This window comes from Stegodyphus dumicola, chromosome 7 (assembly GCF_044657685.1).
Source record: "Stegodyphus dumicola isolate Sdum_Otavi_A_Nest chromosome 7, ASM4465768v1".
In the NCBI taxonomy this organism is placed as follows: Eukaryota; Metazoa; Arthropoda; class Arachnida; order Araneae; family Eresidae; genus Stegodyphus; species Stegodyphus dumicola.
Window position 1 is genome coordinate 185,102,777 of NC_140774.1, and position 23,684 is coordinate 185,126,460.

The 23,684-nt window shown below is 34.6% G+C and overlaps 3 protein-coding genes across 3 annotated transcripts in view; 2 read left to right on the forward strand and 1 right to left on the reverse strand.

Moving 5' to 3' along the window:
- LOC118196299 (uncharacterized) overlaps window positions 1-23,684 on the reverse strand; it is a 175,850-nt gene that overhangs the window by 123,291 nt on the left and 28,875 nt on the right. The gene's annotated exons all lie outside the window — the stretch shown is intronic.
- LOC118196300 (podocan-like) lies at window positions 1,051-15,556 on the forward strand. The gene is made up of 4 exons (XM_035367721.2): window positions 1,051-1,414; window positions 3,766-4,079; window positions 9,142-9,290; window positions 15,307-15,556. Exons 1-4 carry the CDS (start codon window positions 1,058-1,060, stop codon window positions 15,465-15,467), a joined length of 981 nt encoding a protein of 326 aa, XP_035223612.1. The 5' UTR covers window positions 1,051-1,057; the 3' UTR covers window positions 15,468-15,556.
- The window catches only part of LOC118196301 (osteomodulin-like), a 27,845-nt gene continuing 24,561 nt past the window's right edge, over window positions 20,401-23,684 (forward strand). The window contains exon 1 of the mRNA XM_035367722.2: window positions 20,401-20,558. The gene's annotated coding sequence lies outside the window, so the exon portion shown is untranslated. The remainder of the gene's footprint in view (window positions 20,559-23,684) is intronic.

Consider the following 23,684-nt stretch of genomic DNA (forward strand, 5'->3'; position numbering starts at 1 on the left):
GTTGGACACCTGTTACTTTCAGGACGACAATGCCAGTTGTCATGTTTCGACGTTAACCAAGGCTTGGTATGGTGCCAATGGAGTTCATCGAATGGACTAGCCTGCCCAGAGTCCAGACCTGAACCCTATCGAGAACCTCTGGAACGAGTTGCGAGTTGCATCGCCGAATTCAGGGGTGCACTCACTACCCGTGCAAAATTGGTGAAGGAACTTCTATGTCTTCTCCAAGCCGAGTGGAAGAAAATACCACTAGCTGTCATACAAAGACTTGTGGAAAGTATGCCCCGGAGGGTCCACGCTGTAATTACCTCTCGTGGAGGCTCTACCAACTATTGATTTTGAATAAAGTTAGTTTTTCTTTTCTAACACAGGTGATTTATTGGTAGTCAGTGTATGTTAGAGTAGATCTAAGTACGCATTTTTGGATATGAGGTTATTAAGAGTTTAAACTTGTGATAATGTTTAACAAAGGTGACATTTTTCCGAAAACCGGGTTTAAGTTCAAAAAAATCCCTCTTAAAAATTCCTGATCCATCATATTCAATAACGGATACACAAAAACTTGTCATGTCTTTATAACTAACTTAAAGAAAAAATTAGGAAAAAGTATTAAAAATTAGCGCGCAAGGAGCATTTTAAATCTTTAATTAAAATAATTAAATATTTGTTTTAAAAAATTTTTGATTTATAATGAATTGAAATTTTGATCACATATTTTATAAACCGATGTTATAATACGTAGATGTATAAAATTTCTCGTTGAAAACACACAAACATAAAAAAACTAATTTTTAAAGTCCTCCGTCCCTTTAAGTGAAGAGAAAATGATGCGTAATAATAAAGCTAAAAAAACAAAAAAAAAAAAAAAAAAAAAAGGTTAGCAGGAGTCTCAGTGAGAGCTTAGAAAAACCCTAACAAACCCTTTTGGGCAACCGTTAAAATTTGAACCCTTTCAATTTTTTTTTAATATTTATGTGTGGTATTGATTAAAATTTCATTAGTAATATTTTAATTAAATTATGTTACTTCCATACACAATCTTGCTTTCAGAGTCAGCATGTCGCCACTGGGTCTTTTCATACTTCTTCTTCAGGGTGCATATCTGGTCCATTCCTTTACAAACCTATGCCCTCCCGTTGAAGATTTGCAACCGTGTTATTGCGTGAGCGATGGAAAAGCCATTCGAGTGGACTGCATGCAAGTAACATCCGTGGAAGAAGTCAGAACAGCTCTCCAAAGCGTAAAGGGTATAAAGAGAGTATTCATAGATTTCCTACGGGCTCGCCTCGACAAAATACCTTCCGATTTGTTTAAAGGTCTTCATGTTACGAAACTATCTTTCACTAACTGTGAGCTGAAGGCTTTTGGCGATGAAGGTAGATCTGCCTTGGAAGGTTTGGAGGATATCATAGAGGTAAGAAATAAATTTAAGTCAATAATTAGAAAACGTATTTCTTATCGATTTAATTTCTGTATTCGCTTATTTTGCATGTTTAATTCAAATGCAAATCAGCCTAAGAAATACTGAAATCTGTGGGTAATCTTTGGAATATGCTAACAGGTAATTTGACGACATTTTGGTAAGGCGATAAAGATTACTAGCTAGGACTTTAGCAGTGTACATGGATAAAATCAAGAGTGTGCGCAATGCCATTTTTGTGCAATTCTGGGATGTTTTTTTAAGTGAAAATAGGTCGACGTGTACATGGATGATACTGTGTATGTGCAGTTCTTAAAAACGCGGCAAGCAGTGGGCGATTCTGCACTTTCTCCCAATATCGCGCCTAATCTTCGTCATGATTAAGCACTTTTGTTCCATAAAAGTTCTAGCATAAGCGAAATTCGGCTAGCAGATTGTTAGAAACAAATGTTGAGTAAAAAAAAAAAAAAAATGCCTTTACTTCGTGAAAACAAAATGGCGTCCCCCCCCCGAAAAAAAAACTAGCAGGTTGCTGAAGCAGGGTTGGTCGCCAAATGTTCCCCAAAAAATTGCCAAGTTACCATAATCCGAAGATTAACCACCTCTGTATTTTGTTTTTCTTTTATTAATACACTGGTTTCCAAAAATTAAGGAAAAATCACAAAAATAGCGATAACTCGTTAAAAATTAGCCAATCCGTATAAAATTTGAATAGGTTGCCAAATAAGAATTGCTGAGTAAAACTGCAGTATGCAAATTAGTGGCGCTGCAATCGAAATGTGTTATCAAAGACGAGCATTAAATTGCATGGCTCTAGTGTAGAATTGGGTGCCCTTTCGATTGTAGACAAATTTTGTTCAATTTTGGCGATGAAAACCCATTTCTGGTTACCACGATAGTTTTAACTTAGTTTTAGCTTCCATTACCGTCACCTTTATTTATTTAGTTACCTTAACTTTCTTTTAACCTTATATGACGTTATCATTTTCTTGTTTTTTTTTTTAGTAGATCGATGTGTGCATGGACACCGAGTTTGTGCAATTGTTTGATTTCTTTTTTTGATTTTGTGTAGCGGCCATCTTGAAACTCTTCAAACTGGCGCCGTGCTTCTGGACACCAACAATAAGCCCTTTTGCAAATGGTGAAAGATCTGGCATTTTTCCCATTTTACTTCACTCTTACACCTTACTTATCATTCTAACCACGTGTAACCTACGTCATAAAAAATTTTGCATACTTCATCCCTAGCACGCATTCAAATGAAAATCTCAAAGGTTTCTAATTCATTGGTCAGTGTGTGTATGTAAATAATTTTAATGAGGTTACGTTTAAAATTGTAGTATCTTTTGTGTAATATAAAAAGAAACATTGGCGACCATTTGGCGACACTTTGGTCCAATCCCTGTATAACTATAAGTAGTATTATAATTGTATAACTGTAATTGATCTCTATATGTAACTGTAACGGCGTTCCAATAATTTCGAGTACTAAAGATTTCTCGGCGGACGGTAGAAAACTATATAAGACTGGAGAAGGTATCAGTTTTTCAGATTTATTTCAGAGTTGACTTCGGAGTTTTGCGAGTTTCGCCTTTTAGATGCGCCTTGCTTTGCGCTGAGTGTAACTTTCTTAGTAGTTTGAAGAGTAACTACTAATTGTACTCGGTGATACTGAGAATAATATAAGAGAATTTTTGTGAAAATTCCAACAAACATTTTTTGTTGTTTCTTTTGGTAAAACAAATGTTATCAAGCTATCATTTGTTCTGTAAGCATTCAATCTATTACGAACCCGTACTTTTCGAAATTACCGGACGGCATATGATTGCAGTTACATATAGGTATCAATTACAGTTTTTCAATTATACAGGGACTTGACCAAAATGTCGCCAAATGGTTTTCAGATTTGGCAGCTTTTGGCGATTTCTCCCCAAAATCGGCAACAAAAATTACTCGCCAAAACCGTCGCCATCTTGGCGATATCTTGCCAATTTATCAAGATATCCATTTGCCAAGTGTTAAATAAACTTACCCTTGTAATCTTTCCGGCAAAGCTTCATCCTCTTCAGCCGCCCTTTTGTGCTACATTATACGGAATATACTACAGTCTTAAACATAACTTCACTAAAAATACTTACATATATACAAAATTTATAGTATTATAATTCTACGCTAACCATTTCCAGTTGACTCCAGAAGAATTTTCCATTAATAAAACTGCCCTCCCAGAGAACAGTGTTAACCATTTTGGGAGTCCGTATAAAGCGCTCTAATTAGTTTATGTTGAGTAGTATGAATTTCATATATTTGAGTAAGTTGCTATCTTTCTTATTATAAATTTACAGGAACTCTCGATTCACTTCAGCTTTTCGGAAGAAAATGAACTTAAGTATTTGAATGTTTCTCAACTGAGAGCTCTCGAAGATCTGGAAATCGAAGGAAATGGTCTTACAAAGATGGGCAACGAATTTTTTAAAGACGGTCCAGAAAATGTGAAGAATCTTTACATCATGACCAATTTTATCGAGGAGCTCGGGGATAAGGCATTCGCATCTTTGTACAATTTAAAAAACCTTTGGCTGACAGGCAATCGTTTTAAGACTGTGCATAGAAGTATGTTTCCTACACCAGCACTATATCTGGCGTCACTAGATCTCACGTAAGTATAGGTATTTAATGCTACAAATATTGCCCTAAATTTAATGCATTTCATTTACAGTTGTTTATAGTTGACGAGAGTTGTTGATGCTGCTGTCTTGTCCATGTACTTCATGGTTGTCAGAGCCTCAAGGAGGTTGGACTTCTACTTTCCACCCAATTATGAGCACCCCGCGGATGGTCGATGAAAGTCTCCCAACTCTCTTCTCTACCATCAAACCATGCGAGAGGACTTTCGACTTGCCATACATTTAGAATGCCCCATGTGACAAAGACACTATACAGGGTGATTCAGAATTCATCATCAATATTTGGTGGGGAGGTAGGGAATAGGAAAAGAAGGAGATTTCACATAGGAATGCATAGGCGCATATGCCATGTAGTAGGGCAAAATAACCCCAGTTCAATGCTGGAAAGAACACATAAAAGGAAGTAATAAGGAAAAAAAAACATTTATTATCCTACATCTAAAATTTCTTTGCATCGGTTTTACAGACTTACAAGAGGTGCTCGAACTGCTGACCATGTGCTAGAATGCATGACTCACAACGGCATTGCATGGACAACCAGACGTTCTGGAATATACTAGCATTTACATGTATATATTCAAGCTCATTCCACGTATACCGGTTTATGTTACTTCTGCAAAGTCACCTAATCGAATGACTACTAGCTACACTCGTCAAACACCTGTGCTTATGTATGGAAGTTGTGTACACACAGCGCCCTCTACAGCAACATGCGTTCGTCTGCGCCCATACTTTCCTATGTGAAGTCTCTTTCTTTTCCTATTCCCTACCACCCCACCAAATATTGATGATGAATTCTGAATCACCCTATATATATGTACAAACATCCATACCTTTTCCGGTTCTAGAACGGTTGACAGAGCTTCAAAGAGGTTGGACTTCTACTTTCCACCTCAATTTTGCGAGAGAGCACCACACGGGTGGTCGATGAAGGTCTCACACCAAACCATGCGAGAAGACTTGACCCGCCATACATTTAGAGTGCCCCCATGTTACAAAGACACTATATATTTACAAACATCCATGCAAACATAACATATCCATTACAAGCATCCATGCAAACATTACATACCTTCTCCGATATTTAAATCCGGGCCTTTCTGTATCGCAGTACGCTCTCTCTAACCACTATATCGTCTGGGCGGCGAAGAGGAAAGTAATAAACATAATTACGTGTTTCAAGACAATTACATGAAAAATTCTTTAATGTTTAAAATTTATATTTTTAACTTAAGCCGTAAGTTTTCATTTGCATAGTCAATTTTAATAAAGCCAAATTTTTTAATACTTTTTAGCGTGTTCAACAAATAACAACAGTGCCGTATTTTGGTTTGTATTTGTCCGATAGTGTTCAGTGAATTTAATAAACTTTGTAACTTGATTTGCTTTCTTTCGTACTGATTTACGAATTTAACTAAACTATATTTATTTTTGCCTTAATAAAACACGGTTTCTACTTTTGAATTTTGATAAGTTGTAGCCAGATTTTAACTGTTAAATTTTGTTTCTTAATAGCACAGTTACAATTTCCATAAATTCTTAAACTAATAATTGTTCCACGAAACAGGAGACCAAATTGTTATATTAAATGAATATGCATTTTTAACAGTATTATTCATTTATGTGTTCTACGAATATCTCTTTAAACAGACGAAATGAGGTAATTGATATCATTGCTGATGGTTCAGTCGGTTTCAAATTACTTTTATTTTCTTTAATTTTATATGATCGACAATAAACAATTTGACGCCGACACCATATGACTTCTATGTACGGCATATTAAATTATACATATTTTTTGCTGCATTTCATTTAAACTCATTTCGTCAAATTTCATTTATATAATAGTTATATAAATATATTTCATTTATTAAATATATATTTTTCATTTATATATTTTCATTTATACATATTATTTTTAACATATTTCTCATTCAATCAATTCAGTTCCCACTTTGCGGAAAGGCAAAAATACACAAAAACTTAATCCATCATCTTAGCAGCAGTTTAAATTAGATTTTCTAAGCAAAAATAAGCAATTCGGACAGCGGGCAGAAAGACAAATTTTTCGGTGGACAAAACAGAAAGTTCAGTTTTGGTCCCATTAGGCAAAAAGACACTGAATTTGGCACTTAATTCACTATTCTGCTAAGAGTTTCACATGTAAACAAATGGCGCCTTCGTTAGGCTTAGTATAACTTTAACAACTTCTAAATGTTTTATAATTCTTCAACTATTGCATGCAGATTAACTAAAGGCATAAAAACATGAATCGAAACGTAAGAAAATCATAAATCAATTAAAGCAAAAAATATACAATTTACCAACATATAAAGAATAAAAAACTAAGCTCACCGAGCCGGGTAACAGAGTGGGTATATATATATACGAGTATATATATATATTTATATACTTTTGGTGGTCCGATTGCAACCAAAAAGAGAGGTGAACAACTGCGAGTTATAGCTGTCCCATATACAAAATTTCAACGTTCTGCGGCTACTGGTTTTTGAGTTATGCCGGATACATACGTACATACGTTCGTATGTGTATGTACGTACAGACGTCACGAAAAAATTCTCTTCTGAATCCATTTTAAACCCATTTTACATCTACGCACAGATGTCAGGCAAAAAGCATCGTTCAAATGGATTCCAGAGTCATCAAAATGGATATTGTATTTTAAATATGATACCGGAAATATTTATTACCAATTAACCAATTACAATACTTCGTTTAATTAGTACAAGGAAGTAAAAAAGGAGCGGTGCATTAGCATTTGCTAAGACTGATTTGCTCTAAAATTCTGTATGCTATTACTGTCTCATCTCTCTCTATACAATTATATTATATGCAGAACCATCATCTCAGCATCCAGTGCTTAAATTGCGCCGTAGCCCACCGAGCCCTGTTCCGGTACTTCTCAATTTTTAAGATAAATTACATTTCTAGCCGGAGCGCACCAGAGCCCTAAAGAAGATGAGCTCCGGTACTTTTTTTTATAAAACTGAGCCACAATTTCAAGGGAAAAGAATTTAGAATTCCTAACGTTTTATTTTAACAATAAGCAGACCTTGCAATACTCTATTTCCCTAGAAATACGTACTCATAAGAACATGAGACGTTCAAGTGAAGTCCCGTCACTCACATGCAGAAACGTTTCTCTTTAAGAAAGGCAATAAATTTGGGTGAGTTTGTTTAGGAACGTGTAAATGTTTCGCCATGCCATTGTATCTAGTGTATTGTTATCGATGGTTACAATTAGTTATCTTCTCAGGAAGGAAAATTTGTGTTATTAAATATGGCGTTAAGTGACAGAAAGTACAATAAGAGTGAAATACTGAGATAAACTGCTCAAGCACGTCCTATACATCGTCTTCCCACAGTATCCACTAATGTAACTAACTACGGGGGGGGGTGAAAAGCGTAACCAGCAACTTTATATTCATCCTTAGGAGTCAGATTCAGGACTCGTTTTACTCCTGACAGACATCTGCTTGATGGCTATAATTCTATCAGCAGAGAGCCGCGGTCAAATAGAACGTTCTCTTTCACCAAGATTCCCCTCATTTTATGTTTCCACCCACTCATAACCCCACGCCCTCATTCTGTTTCGCTCTGTTTTTAGCATTATCTTAATTTTCATTAGCTATACTTTAAGTATATTTAATTTTTGTGATGATAAAAGAACTCCCCTCCCCCCTACGATCAGAGCTGAAATTGGGCCTGCTCCGGTGCTTCTTAGTTTTGTAATAAATCATAATTCTAGCCGAAGCCCTAATAAGAAGCACTTCCTAAATGCCTAAATGCACTTCTTTTATGTAACGGAATACCGATTTCAGTAGAAATTTTATCTCGAAAATTTTATTTTTAGCAATAAAATTATATTAAAAAACGCCTATTAAATTTAATTTATCTGTTTACATTTAATTTAATTTTAATTATTTAATTACTTTAATCTTTAATTATTGAATTATTTCAATAAATAATAATTATCAATTAAATTATTAATTAATTAATTATATAATAATTATTGATTAAATAACAATTTATAAACATTAAATAACTATTAATTAATTTGATAATAATTAACCATTTAATTTTAAAATTATTAATGAGTTTAATAGTCATGTTATTTATTTATTTATTCTTGTTCCTCTTTGCTGACGAGCTTCCTTCCGTAGGGCTCCGACACTTCTAATGTTAGAAATGAAACCCTGGATGGTTTAATACGCATACCTTTATATTAGAATTGCGAATACCGTTTCTTAAAAGAATTCTGGAATCAAAGTTGCTAATATATGTAAAACACTTGTTTTGGTTATATTTTTATAATGATTTCAGACATTTGAAATTACTATTTTGTAGAAATTATAAATATATACAATAAAGCTTATCTTTTTCTTATTTTCCTGAGTTTCTTTGATTCTCACAAATTTTTTTCATACTAGAAACGAACTTAATACCAGATAAAATTCGATATAAAAGTCTCCTGTATTGAATTCTAGTTTTAAGTTTGTTAGTATTAAGGTCAAACCTGATACATGAATTTTCTACCCATGATTTCAGTTTTAGCACGTTTTCATTGTCCTGCAAGAAATACATCTACCATAGCGCATAATTATGAGTTTTAATATAAAACGCATTATGAATTTTAATATATAACGCTTAAGCATATCGCATAAGGGTTTCATGCAATGATAAAAATTTGTTTACTTTATTAACAGCTTTCAGTATAATTGTTTTAGCATCTAACGTTTTCAATATAGCTAAAACTTTTTTGGTATGCTATTGTGTGAAGTGTTATAGTTTTTCCTCAGAGTCCAATAAAATAGAATGTGTTTTAACATTAAGACACAACGCAATTTAAATTAGTAACTCTTCCTCAAATGCATACCTCTAAAATTAAAGGAATATTTCTTATACATTTAAAATCTGCATGTCTATTATATTAATTTATTTGTGTTAGTAAGATAGTATCGTGTAATTTATTTTGAGTCTTTTATTTTTTTTTATTTATTTTTTTTTTTCCAGAAATAATCAAATTTCAACTCTTCCTGAGGACATGTTTTCCAGAATGCCGGCATTGAAAGAAGTAGTTCTAGCAGAAAATTCCATTCAAAGGCTTGCGGAAGCCACTTGGTTGCCTGTGTGGCGACAAATTACTCGACTCTACCTTGAAAGTAATTCATTATATTTTTAAGAGTAATGCATATCTGTGAAATATGAAATATCTGAATATGAATGCTCTACTCCAGTTGTTAGTCAATTAAATAGTAATTAATAATTGAATAACTGAATGATTTAATATTTTTATCAATTCAATGTATTTAATTCTGCTATTACAGTGAGGCTCTTACATTCAACTTCATCATACATGTTTTAATGTGTCACACTTTTAACATTATGTTAATTTTCTTTTCTTATAGATATTTATGATTTTGTAGAGATATTAGGTTTTTTTTGGAAGCAGAAGATGTAAAAAATGACCAACGCCTTCGCCGGGAATCGAACCACGGACCTCTGGAATACTCGCCAAGCGTGCAGACCACCACACTACGAAGGCATGCTAAGAAGGCGGGAGAAATACCTTATATATTCCCCCTTTTAAAGGGTGACTGGGATTTTAGGGAACGCAGTTGCCAAATCCTGGATGTGGAGAATCATCATCCACCACCCTTTTAGTTCAGGCGTCACTGTAGAGACATTAAGTATTTTTGGAAGCAAAGGTAATGAAAAATGAGCAGCGCCCTCGCCGGGAATCGAACCACGGACCTCTGAAATACGACCACCACACCACGAAGGCTTCCTAAGAAGGCGAGAGAAATACCTTACACATTAGTATTACTTAAATTTAATTTCCAATTTAATTTTTAATCTTTAATATTTTATCTTTCAACAAGAACGTTAGAATTAAGAATTCTAACCACAGAATCTTAGGACGCGAGAAAAGGATAACAATTTTTTTTAAAAAAAGGGTGATTTAATTTGTAATTTCAGGTTTTTACTCGTATTTCATTATTGCTCGTTACATTACAAGAGATACACTGGACTCGGAAAAGTTAACTTCTACGCAGTACTTGTATGTATCAGAGGTACATATAATTTGCGATAAGCAAAAAGCTCTAGACAGATTTTATCTATCAGTGAGTGAACTGCCAAGGCGTTTTCATGATTTGACCTATGCGTTCATACGAATTTGTTCACAAAATCTCTCTGTTTTGGCATTTAGCTCATAAGCAAAATACTGAAAGCTTTCTTCAGAAATTAACTTAAATTAAGCTGATTATTAATACCAAAAATGAAGCATTAATGAAACTTTCTAGATTTTGCATTGATTTACAACAACCATATAAATCACGAGCGTTATATTTTAATAACTATAATTAATGAATATGAATCAAATGGTATACTAAACAGTGCCCATCTTAGACCGTCGGCCGCCCTCGTGCAAATTAAAATTGGCCACCCCCGCTAAGATCGGATCTGTTAGTTAAATGTTCAGTTAGTTCATCTAGATCTGCTAATTAGTTCACTTCTGCTAGTTAGTTCAAATTTCATGGATCAAAGGACATAGTGGCTGAACATAGTGTTCAGCGGATTTTACTGCTCGGCCGCTGGTGGGCTATGGTGTTGGGTTATGTGCCAATATTGAAATTTGCCAGTTTTTCCTAGAACATATGTGAATAAGATCTCCCTTTTCAAAATACTTTTCTAAAATCAGCTTTTGATTCTTTATGGTGGCCAGCAGTTTTACAAGCGCTGCGTTCCTTTAAGTGCCCTCAAAATTTTTTTCTAATTATTCAAGATTACTTCAGAAACAGGAAAAATGTGATTCTTTACCACAGCACTGAAATTGTGCGTAATCAAATCCGAGGATGTCCTCAGGGGTCTTGCATGAGTGCAGATCTCTAGAATATCAGCTTCAACAACATCATTGCCTATCCATGGCCAAATCACTCAAAAATTGTAGCTTTTGCAGATGATGTAGCTTTTATTACAAGTGGCCGTGCCAGAGACATTTTACAGAATAATTGCAACGAAACACTCCAGTTATTTAACCAACTTTGCAAAATTCAAAAACTACAAATTTCATATAGTCCCAAGTCTTAGTGATCCATAAACCAGGACAAAATATAACTAAAGCTTTAGCTCTAAAAATTGACAATCAAAAGATCAAATCTGTGAATACAATCAAGTACCTCGGTTTAACAATCGACAAGAAATTCTCCTGGATTCCTCATCTACAAAATATTAAACTTCGTACAACATCAATAACTAACTGCCTTCGACGTATGCATGGATATAACTGGGGCTTAAATCCCCATATAACACGTATTCTTCTAAAAACAGTCATCACAAAAATGGTAAATTACGGAGCCGGAATTTGGGCACAACCAATGACAGTGAGAAATATAAAATGTTTAAATTCAATTTAAAGGCCTTTTACTCTTTGCATTACTCGGGCGTATCGCACAACTTCAAATATAGCACTTGATACTTTAGCTGGTACTCTTCCGTTATCAATCAGTGCAGAAATGGAATGCACCTATATGAAAGTCCTTCAACTTAACCAAGCCGCAGAATTCAACAATAATATTCCCCACGTCTGAAGAAAATTCAAGTTCATCTCCAATTGCTTATACTGATGGATCAAAAATTGAAGGAAAAGTTGGTTCCGAAGTCTTTTTTCAAATTACCCCTCAAATATCATCAAATGGAAAGGTCATCTTTATAATAATAATAGTGTTTTCCTAGCGGAATTGTCAGCTATAAAAGCAGCGATTGAAATAACCATTCTCAAAATTCTCAACTGAGTTTAGCATAAAATCTGACTCCCAAGCAGCTATTCTAGCTATTAAAAATCCCTTACCTTCCCCTCCATTGATATCCTACATAAATTCTCTTCTTGGCAAAATTCCAAACTACAAAATTCAAATTTCATGGATCAAAGGACATAATGGCCAATATGGTAATGATCAGGCAGATGAACTAGCCAAAGAAGCAGCTATTAATCAAGATGGTACTGAAATCATCATTCCGTGGCCTCGCTCGAATTTCGAGTACCAACTGAAACAGCTTGCTTCAAAATCTTGGCAAGATTTGTGGAACAATGCTCCACAGGGAAGACGCACATATAACTTGATCCCCAATGTAAGCTTCGCATCTCTGAACTCGAATCCTTCACTAAATTACTTTATAATAGGACATGGACCCTTCCCCACATATTTCTACGCAAGAAATTTGGCAAATTCTGATATCTGTATATGTGGGGAACAGGGAACTCCTAATCAATACACTTTCTCATGCCCCTTAACTGAGGATATTTACACAAAATGCCCAAGAACTGACCTCCTGGCATTCCAAAGGTTTTTAATTAAAGATTAACATCAGTATCCAAAGTTTCAGAAAATTATGCAACGACTCTCTTCCTACGGCCTAGATCACTGTCAAGTGTAAGTCCACGTACAGTTTAAACTTAGTGAACTTTTACATGCTGTGGTTATGGACAAAATGGCTCCGCTCGTGAACTTTATAAACTGCAATAAACCAATATATTTGAAATAACTCATGGACACCCAACTCTTTAGCATTATTATAACAATTCATTTTAACATTGTGTTGCCAGTACTAATTATAATTATCTAATTATGTTTATTTGTTTATTAATTATGTTTTATGTTTATCTCCTATTTTCGTTGCACCAAATCAGATGTTCCATTTATCTTGTGAATCTCAAATTGTATTCCGACTAATTTGTAATCTACCTATGGCCTACACCATTATTTTTAATAAATACTGGATGCGGGGCGTAGTGTGCAATTGCACGATGTACCATAATAGGCAAACTCTAGACCTTTTGAAAAGCTTCAGTCTATGCAAATTCTTATAAAACTTGCAATTACACCCCCCTCTTTTTTTTCCAAAGAGTTAGTATGGGAAGACATTACCAGTTGACCTATGGTACATCGCTGGTGTCCCCCATACTTTTACCTTTACCTTTTATTATTGAATACTTTTAGCAATAATCTTCATAGAAACGCTAGTTACTTAATCTGTTATCATCAGAAACCTTTCTCTAAACTGATTTTTTATTTTAAGTTACGTACGCAAAGTGTACGTAACATATGCAAACCTTTCGCTCTCCAATTCATGCATGGGTCCTAAATATAATCTCTGACTTTAATACTAAATATATTGTTCAAATTTTATCGTATGCTGGTCGTATTTTCGAGTTTTATTTTTATTCCCAGTGCAAAATTTTTCCAGCTATGATTATAGGAAAGGGAGGAACATATAAGAAGTTAAATTCGAATTTACACATTGATTTTTTTAATTAAAATGTGTACACCACATGACTTCATTGCACGAATTATTCGCATTTTTTATGCATTTCATTTAAACTTGTTTTCTCGAATTTCATTAGAGATATAGTCCTCATTCAATTAATTTAGTTCTCCCTTCGCGGTAAGGCAAAAATACATAAAACCTCAAAATATCTTTATCGAAAATTCAAAAATATAAAACACCAAATACAGTTAAAACAATTTTTACAATTAAAATTAGAGTTTCTACGCAAAAAACCATTCGGCCAGCGGGTATGAAGGCAGATTTTTCGGTGCACAAAACTGAAAGTTTATCTTTAATCCCTCTCGCCAGAAAGATACTGAAGGTACAGAAGCTGACTTAATTAACTTTTCTGCTAAGTTTCAAATGTAAACAAATATGGCAGCTATGGTAAAAAAATTAGGCTTAGCCTCACTTAAACAACTTTTAAATTGTTGATAATTCTACAATTATTGCAGGCAGATTAATTAAAGGTATAAAATCTTTAACCGGAAAATACGAACAACATATAATTAAATCATTCTTAAAGAAAAAATTGCACAATTTACCAACATATAAGAAATTAGCTCACGGAGCTGAGTAACAAAGTAGGTGTATATATATGTAATAATAAAATTCCATAGTCAAGAATACACTTAAAATTCTAACTGTATGTTCTTTTAATTTTTAATGGCGACGTTCTCTTATTTGAAAGTACGTGGAATTAAATCCACAGCCCCGTAGTCAAGTTGTTTTTCCCGCCTTTTCTACACGTACAGTTTTAGAATGTTCTGGAGATATTTAAAGCGAACTGGATTGGCTGACGAGGCTGACGTCGTTTCTTGGAAGCTCCGCCTTTCCAGAGGCTATAAAATGACTCGCAAAAGGAATATCGGGCTTTTTCTTAAATGTCACGATGCAGTAAACTTCATACAAAAAGTTATTAGTAATTCTTTTTATTTGCTCCGGATTTCTGATTTTTGTAACTGCTATTTCTCCTGAATTATAATAAATGGATCCTGTTTTTTAAAACTATCGTCTGATTATTTAAGCTACGACTAAAGCTGATACATCACATATATATATGTACTTTGGTAAGGCCGATTGTAACCAAAAAGGGAAGTGCGAACTAGATGTTATAGCAGGCCTATATACAAAACTTCAACGTTCTGAGGCTACTTGTTTTTGAGTTATGCGAAATACATGCGTACATATATATGTGCATGCGTAAGTACGGACGTCTCTTATGAATCCATTTTAAATCCTTTTTGAAACCCATTTCGGAAAAAAGAGTCTTTTATTCTGTTTTTAAGTACAAATATCACGCAAAAACATCGTTAAATTGTATTCGCTAGCGGTCAAAATGAATATTTTCATTGAAATATGATAGCTGAAAGTTTTCGCGATTACAATACTTCCTTAACTTCGTATAAGGAAGTAAAAAATGACAAAGCATAAATATATGAGTCATTTAAAACATTTACCGAATTGGAAATATCTTCTGCAACCGTGCACTATTTTGTGTGTATATGTAATAAAATTGCACATATCGCATATTATTACATACATACCTATAACTTACATGTATGTGTGTGTGTGCAATAGCATGCGATGTGTACAGGCATGAGATATGTATTTAATAGGAAGAATTTAAAAAATATCTAAATTAATAAATTCTTGTTTACAGTTTCTGATGACTGAGTAATAACTGCTGGTTATAGTTTATTTTAAACTTGGTGAAATAGTAAATGTCTTATCTTCTTGGGTGTGCATAACTCGTAAAAAATTTTCTTGCCGATTATCGGTAGTATGTGATTATTATATAGTTCTCTAGACTTGATCATATAAATCTCTTCTTTATTTAATTCATAGAAAACCCACTGGAATGTGATTCACATATTGACTGGATGCTGAAAATTCCTCGTCCATACGTACTCAAGGGTAAATGTGTTACTCCAGAGAAGAGGAAAGACAAAGATCTGAAACGTCTCATCGATGACAGTTTGCTTGATAGAAGTGACGAGGGATTCTAAAATGCGTTCCCGATTGCCGAAGAAATAAAATTTTTTGTAGAATTCCTTTTTAATATGCTCGTATAATAAATATAATTTATGAAACCGCATTCAGTGTTTTCTCTAAACATCTGTTTTCTTTTAAAATTCTGCTTTCAAAAAGCATTTTCGTTGCCACAAAAATAAAATATTAAACCATTATGCATCGGAATTACTTCTAATATCTTTCATTTTAGGTCTTTTATTATGAGCATTGCTCGAAACGAAATTTATCTGCAGCTTTAGTACAATTTTAATTTTATTCACTCTGCTAAAAGTTACGAATTGGATTTTTAATATCACGTTTTTTCTGAAATAAATCATATTTTATTTATTTTTAGTACTTGCGTCAAAAATAAAAATATAATGATTTTAATAATTTGAAACCTACAAAACGTTTATGTTGAGTTGGCTAGTCTTTCAATTTTGACTTTTTCAAATAGTTTTAAAACAGATTGTATCCGTCTGAACAAATATTAACAGTTGTTTGTTCTTACTGATGAACAGCGGAACCTCATAAAGCAATCATGGAAACCAGACACACTTGAGTCTATATGTATTGTTCTCCATAAACCAATTGAAATAAAGGTTTAAGAATTCGAATATCTTCTAACTTTTGTCCACTGGAATGTTAGGTGATCGATCGCATTTCCATTTTATAATCCCTTCCTTCTTGCTATATTAGAAATGACTTAACTGGGACACTCATAAATCAAAATAATTGCTTTTTTCTCTCTACAAATAAGAGTTAAAAGAGCTAAAATTTAAAAACAGTTTTTAAACGCACTAAAATATAAAAAATATAATATTTAGTTATCAGAATGTTCTTTGTTATAACTGGTATAATATATACAGAAAAGAATTTTAAATCAAAATGGTTAAATAGAAATAAGTGAATTAAATATAATTGTTATTATATACTGTAGATTCATTAGGTAATTTTCAAACAGGAGATGTGAAAAATGTGCAGTGCCTTCACCGGGACTCGAACTTGGATCTCCCGTGTGCTACCGTTAAACCACGAAAGCATGCTGGAAGGAGGGAGAAAATGTCTCATAATACTGCATCATTTCCAATCTGCCTTAAAGTTTTACTGAGTCCCCAATATATATCTTGTATGAACCTTTTTTAGATCATTTTTAATCGAAACTATTAAGCAGAAATTTATACGAAATGTGTGTAATCCTGCTTATATAGAAGGTAAGTCAGTAATATGGCTACACATTTTGAAATAAAATTATGCATCACTGTGGGCTTGCGAGGGAAATGATGAATGACATATTAAATTTGAAACTTCTTCGTTTGAGTTCAAAAGTTCAGATACAGGTCCAAGTTTATACCAACAGCCAAAATGAGGAAGAACATGTAGCGAGAGTGACAGTTTCAACATGGACATTTGCAATCTCTCATGCTCTTTCTGATCATTGTCAAAAATCATAGTTAAGCTGTGAGAAAAGAGACACATAATTTTAATGCAGCAATTTTATTGCCAATTTGGGAAAATGCATCAAAAAGCCAGCAGCACATCTAGAAAAGAAAATACCTTGAAAGGACTTGCAATAGCATTGATAGCAACATCGGTAAGAATTGGAAGCGTTCGAAATAAAGAGCAATTTGGAACAGTAAAGTGAGAGTGATTGGTATTAGTACATTTTTCTTCAGGTCAAAAGCTTCGTGAGATATAAGTTGTGTAACTTAAAGAGGTTTCTTTTTCGTATTTTAGTTTCTGCATTTTAATCCATAAAGGAGGGGAGAAAATAATAAAGAAAATTAATGCCTCTGAATATCTGGAAATTGACAGTACAGCAACAACATACGCGACATCACTTTTCTTCCAATCTTCTGTTTAACTCAATAGTGTAAGAATGCGCTGCATTCCTTTAAATTTCTTTAATATTCGCGTTTAAGAAGTCAGATCAGGGGCAATCGTTTAAGAAGCAGGTCTAAACGCTCTCGTTCCAGAAGTAAACCAAAGCGTGCTCTCCGAAGAAGCAAGATCGTTCTTTATCTAGATCTCAATTCAAGCATAGCGAATCAAAAAGCAAGCGAATTAAGAAAAGCCGACGTTCTCGATCGACAAGCCAGCAGTTTGTCATCATCAACTTCAGAAAGTCGCTTATAACGTTGTTAACCCTATAACGCATTTTCTCCCTCCTTTCCGCGTGGCTCCATGATGTAACTAGAAGCGCACTCGACGCGTATTCGGGAGGTCCAGAGTTCAAATCCTGGCACTGCACACTTTTCACATCTCCAGCATTAAAAAAAACCTAATGACTCTACAGTGGAGCTCGAGCTAAAAGGTGGTGAACGATAATTCGTCACCTTCAGGATTTGGGGATTGAGTCCCCTTATCCCCAGTTGCCCTTTGGAAGGGGGGTATGTAAGATCTCCTTTCCGCATGTCTTTGTAGTGTAAAGGCCAGTTTACACTTCTCCGAGGGATTTGTAGAGAGCCTAACAATAACAACAAGATTTTGGCTTCCCCGCCTCGTGAACCAATCACACTACGGGTCCACTCCTCCTTTGGGCACTTCGTGGAGATTCAATCTCCACTATTACCCTTCCAAGGGAGTAGCGCACCACCTGGATAAGACACCAGGCAGCACCGGCCGTCAAGTTGCTCCCGCCAGTCGCATGGGCGAGCCCGTCGCAGTGGGCCGTTACCCAGCAAACCGAGGGGAACTAGCCCTCCGGCTACGGTTCCACACCGTCCAGGACATGCCAGTCCCCGAGGCCGGCCAATAAGTGACCTTTCTCAGGGGCTTCAGAACCACCAAGTTCATAAATTTTATCCCCCGTGGCCGAGACTGCCTAGGTACAGATCCTAGCCAGTAGCTTCGCAGAGTTCTCTACGTCGACCCCCGGGGGGGGGGTAGAGAGCCTAAGACTTCTCTGATAAATGTAAACCCTCACTTCGGCCGAATAGACACATAGGGGAGATGAGTCAGAGATTACGTTTCTCTGACTCAACAGTCAATTTGAAACCAGTTTAAAAATCTACCCTGGCAGTAACTCCGCGCAGTGTTCGCAGAGACGGTGTTTTCCATCATGTCGAAAATGCCGATATAAAGCGATAGTCAAACCATGGCATTTTTTAATGCATATGCATATTCTGAAGTATTACGGAACACTTCACTACCTGAATATAAAGATAAAAATCGCCGACAGAAGGCGTGTGAGGAGATTGTTAACATGCTAAAATTTGATGGTATTGGCGTTGCAGAACTCAAGCAAAAGATAAATAATGTTCGTTCAACCTATCTCCAGGACAGAAGAGAAACACGCCTCAAATAAATCATAAAAGTACAGCAACAACCTGTGTTAGGCGTAGATTTTTAGCATAGAAACTCTATCGGTTTCAAGGGCGAACAAGACTTTTGTTTGCCCTCGAAATCGATAGAGTTTCTATGCTAAAAATCTACACCTAACACAGGTTGTTGCTTCACTTTTACGCTCTATTTCCAGCATCGGAAAAAAGAACTGCAGATCCAAAGAGATCTGGAACCTGTGGAGGTAACGTCTGCAATCCATCAATAATATGCGAAACATAAACAGAACTTCAAAATTGCAAAAAAGTACTTACAGAAACCCATGCAATCACAAAATGATGGCCACACCACGTTCGAAAAAGGAAGCGAAAAATAAGCCGTTTTCGGCTCCGAAACACATACAAACGCAAGACGACGAAAACCACGTGGAAAAAAGAAAGCAAAAATAAGCCTGTTTGGAGCTTCTATAATTAAGACACAATAACACGCCGAACAAATACTAATTCGGAAGTCAAACAACAAAAATCAGCGTTATATTTTCAAATTTTCGCAGGACCAGTTTTAATGATTTTACCGAACCACCATCCTCAGCTGCAAAAGTGCAAATGAACGAGATAGGATAAGATAAGAAAGCCTGGACAGAAAATAAGCTAGTAGCGCCATCTGTTGATGAAACCAGAACTAAAACATAATTTCTTTAATTATGGCCGAAGGCAAAGATGGATTGGAATTAGGATCGTTAACTAGAATAGAAAGATTTTTTTTAATGTGAAATGCCTCTAGAAAATCCAGTTTTCCAATGGAAGATGTTTTTTGAATAATTTTGGCAGCAGAAAAATTGAAAGTGTGGTTTCCGGACCAACAATATTGGTCAACAAAAGACTTCTGTGTTTCCTTTTTTCTAACATATGCCTCATGTTCCTTTATTTTAAGACTTTTAAATTTAAGACTGTCTTAGTTTGGCCAATGTAAATTAAACCACACTGGCAAGGTTAGTCATTGCAACAATATGGTTTAACATGGCAGATTCCCTTTTACGTCCTCTGGTGACTCAAAGGAAAATAAACCGGAAGCACACTCGAAGGGGTATTCGTTAGGTCCGGCGTTCGCATCCCGGCAAGGGCGTTGTACATTTTCACGTCTCCAGTATCAAAAACCCTATTGACTCTACAACCTTCAAGAGAAAAATCTCCAGAATGAAACTTTTTCAACCAATTGTGACAAGTGCGTTCTGTTAAGCAATGAACACCATAAACGCCATATATCTCCCTGTGAGCCTCAGTCGCCTTCTTACCTTTATAAAAGTAAAATATGTTGACATTTCTTTTCACCCCATGATAAAATTGACCTTAAACTAACAGTTCTAAATAAAATTGTGCGGAATTTGTTTCCATAGCAACCTAAAAGTGTCAGCTGCCAAATCTCAGAAGAAATAAATTATTAAATTGACAGAAGAATTGCAAAATGAACATTACTTTATCTATTTGTGCAAACCGAAATTACTTTCTAATGCACCGTTATTGTAATCATTATGTTTCCAGGGTAAATAGTTGCAACAGTAACGAAAAAACTGCAGCCAGCTTAATAACGATTCTCGGTATCTTGATTAAGAAAAGATTTGAGAACAAATGTCTTTCTGTCGAAAATTTTGATAAGAAGAGAAAATCACCTCCTTCTGGTATTATCTGCTCTTCTCAAGAAGCATCTACTACAGACTGCACCTGTTATTTTTCACATAGGTTTTAAATTTAAATTACATTCAAATTTAAACCGTACCATTATTTTTAACTACATTTTTTTAGCAGGTAAGACTTATGTTTTTTATACAGAATTTCTGCACATGTTGCGTAGTGATGTTTCTAATATATAAAAAGATTAAATTATTTCTTAACATATGTTTTTCAAATTAATTTTAGAAGCTACTTAAAATTTCGATGTTTAATTTTTAAATTTGGGGTCTAAAGTCATGAAAATTATACTTTGATTCACTTGAAAAATGAGAAGTGAAATAATTTATATTGCACAAACATTTTCAGTTGTTACTTATTTCTTTTTAAATTTTCAGGTGCTTAGCATGTTTTAATTTAAGAATAAATTATTAAAGCGAATTCTTTAATAAATTTTTTTTATAATTTATAATGGTTACAAGTTTTTTCATATTAATAAAAATTAATTAATTAAGAACCCATTTCTAGAACCAACTATTTTAATAAATAATTTAATAAAAATTCACGAGTATATTTATTTTGGATGCACGGTTTAAATGCTGTACATGAAATTATTGTTAGAAATTTTTTAACTACATGGAGGATTTATGCATTTTAATTACTGATAATTTTACTAGGATATCGTATATACTAAAACTATTAAATCCTTTATTTTTACTGATTCATTGATAATTTATGGAGCTAAGCAAAAAAAAACATGGTCTCGTAATATTTGTAGATTGTGATGCGTTTCGTGAGATTTAGAGAAAAATAAATTTATTTAAAATCTTCTTAGAAACTGTCTAACAGATTACTAAGTACAATAACTAGTGGTAATTAAGCACAATTACTTATCATCATTGATTATTTAGCACAATGATGTACCATCAGTCCGCACTCTAAAAATTATTCGTGAATATTTGCATTCGAAAGCAAAATATAAAAGCAAAAGCACTTACCCATGAAACAGCTTATTATATGCCTCGTTTACTGCTTAATACCTCTGGAAATAATATTTGGTGGCAACAGTCTGATAAGTTAATAGGCGCAAAATGCAGTTTTGAAATTAATAGTCCTTCTATGCTAACGCCCTTTGGGTTAAAAGCAACTTTAGATAAACACAGGGCTGGATTATAAATGTAATGTCCTGCTGCATTTTTGTTCACTTCAACCTTCGTGGAAGACTTTCTAAGAGAAACTGGCTTGTATACACATTACAGATAGGGAAAATCACGAAAACGCCCATGCTACCAGTCCCTTCGCAGGATTCGACCTTCGGACGGAACTACCAGTGTTCAGCGATTTTACCGCTGAACCACAGGTGGTCGAATTTAATGCAATGAAAAGAAAAGTTCTTTTCTAAGAAGCATTACGATTTTCTCTATATATAACAGTTTTAATGTTAAAATAATGTGGATAGAATGAAGACCCGTTTCATTTCTCCAAATCCATTGTTACTTTATAACTAGAGATGGGCAGTTCTCATCAGAAATTATTCAAAGAACTGATTCAAAAAGAGATAATTTGGGTTAAGAAAAGCACACGATGGATAAGGCCTTAACGAGCGATCGTTGGCGGGGTTAACGCGAAAGATCTGTGCTGTCGTAATTGGAAGGCGATTTTTATGCTATTTCTAAGATATATAATAAATATAGTCTATACAGTAATGAGTTAGCCTGTAACTTTAAAACAGCTAATTCAAGGTCGTAGCGGCCCTCCGCTCATTTACGACCGTAACGTGTGCTATCATCACCGCATAAGGGTGTTAGAGCATTTGAGTGAATTAGAGGAATCGACCTTTTTTCTGCAGCCGTCGTTACCATGGTTTTGAGTCATTATTTGGGGCCAAGAAATGACCTTGAAGTGCCTGTTTGAAAGCAATGGACTATGGTTAGGTTATTTGATTAGTTAACAATCCAATCACTACATACAAGTTCTACTACAGTAAGCATAGTTCTGCTGACTTGTTAGTCTTACAACCCAAACATTACTAAAACTGTATAAGTTATATGTATAATGTTAAGGAAGCTTCTTTTAGGGTAAATTAATTCTACCCAAATCTAGAATACAGTGTTGCTAAAAAAGTTTCCTATCGACTATCATAAACATTTTGAATTGTTTCTTTCAAAGAACTTAATGGCTATTAAGTTATTTCTGACATCTATTGCTTTTCTATAAGTTTTCCCTCTTCAGTCATCTTAACAAGTTTCGACTGCATTTAGTACTGTAGAGCATACTAACAAACTCGGCATAATATGGACTAAGAGACTGTTGTGCTTCGAAAACAAAAATCTACTCTTGCCCATTGATCTGTGGGGAATTACTTCTACCTCTTTCCGCGCTTTTTCAAAATTCTTCCTATTCGCGCGAAATCGGAGAGTACAGTCCTCCTCCCACAGCTCTTCAGGAGATGTCGCGATGAATAATTAAGAATAGCTGGGCAGTTTCTTTGTAAATAAGTTAGTCTTCGTTAGAATGAAGACGTGTCTTAGCATGTCGTATGCGTAAATAATAATTATATGTACTGTATGCAATACTTACTTTGGCCTAGAGATAGGATCTTTACATTTAGGAACGTTTTAGGATCTTTAAAAAGTTCCTAAAACGTTGTCGAGTTTGCGGGACTCTACCGTATAAAATAAAATCGAAATCAAAATTCTGGAATAAACTTGCGATAAAAAAACTGCAGTAGAAAATTGTTCAAATTAATTGATTAATAAAGCTGACCAAGGTATGAAAGCCATATGAATTCGGCTTAATATTTTGTCGTTTCTAAACCCAATAAAAGTATTCAGGAACAAAAGGACTGAGGAAAAGGGTGTAATGTTATAACCTAGAATTTACAGCTAAATGTGTGGAACCTTGAGAACTGGTAAGCGAATAATCGCTTTAGTTCAGGAGACAGAGGCTTCAGAAGGGTTAATTACCCATTATTGCTCAAAGTTAACATAAGGTTCTCTCTCAGGACGTACAGAAAAGCCTCTACTTGGGCTTGAACTCAAGAATACTAAGAAATAAAACTTAACTAAAAAGATACAGCCGAAGCTATCAAAATTCTACAAGGGTTGGTCCCTTAACGCTAACTAAATGGCGAAGCTATCAAGGGCCTGAAATACGGCCGAGCGTAGAAATACACTCATGTCCATAAATTAAGGATAATGCATAATCAGGAAAAGGAAGAGTTAGAAGCAAAACAAATTTGACTTATTTGTAAAGCTTATTTAT

Coding starts and splice junctions, on each gene's coding strand:
- LOC118196300 (XM_035367721.2), top strand. CDS start 1,058: ATGTCGCCACTGGGTCTTTTCATACTTCTTCTTCAGGGTGCATATCTG. Junction 1,415..3,765: donor GTTTGGAGGATATCATAGAG/GTAAGAAATAAA, acceptor ATAAATTTACAG/GAACTCTCGATTCACTTCAG. Junction 9,291..15,306: donor TACTCGACTCTACCTTGAAA/GTAATTCATTAT, acceptor TTTAATTCATAG/AAAACCCACTGGAATGTGAT.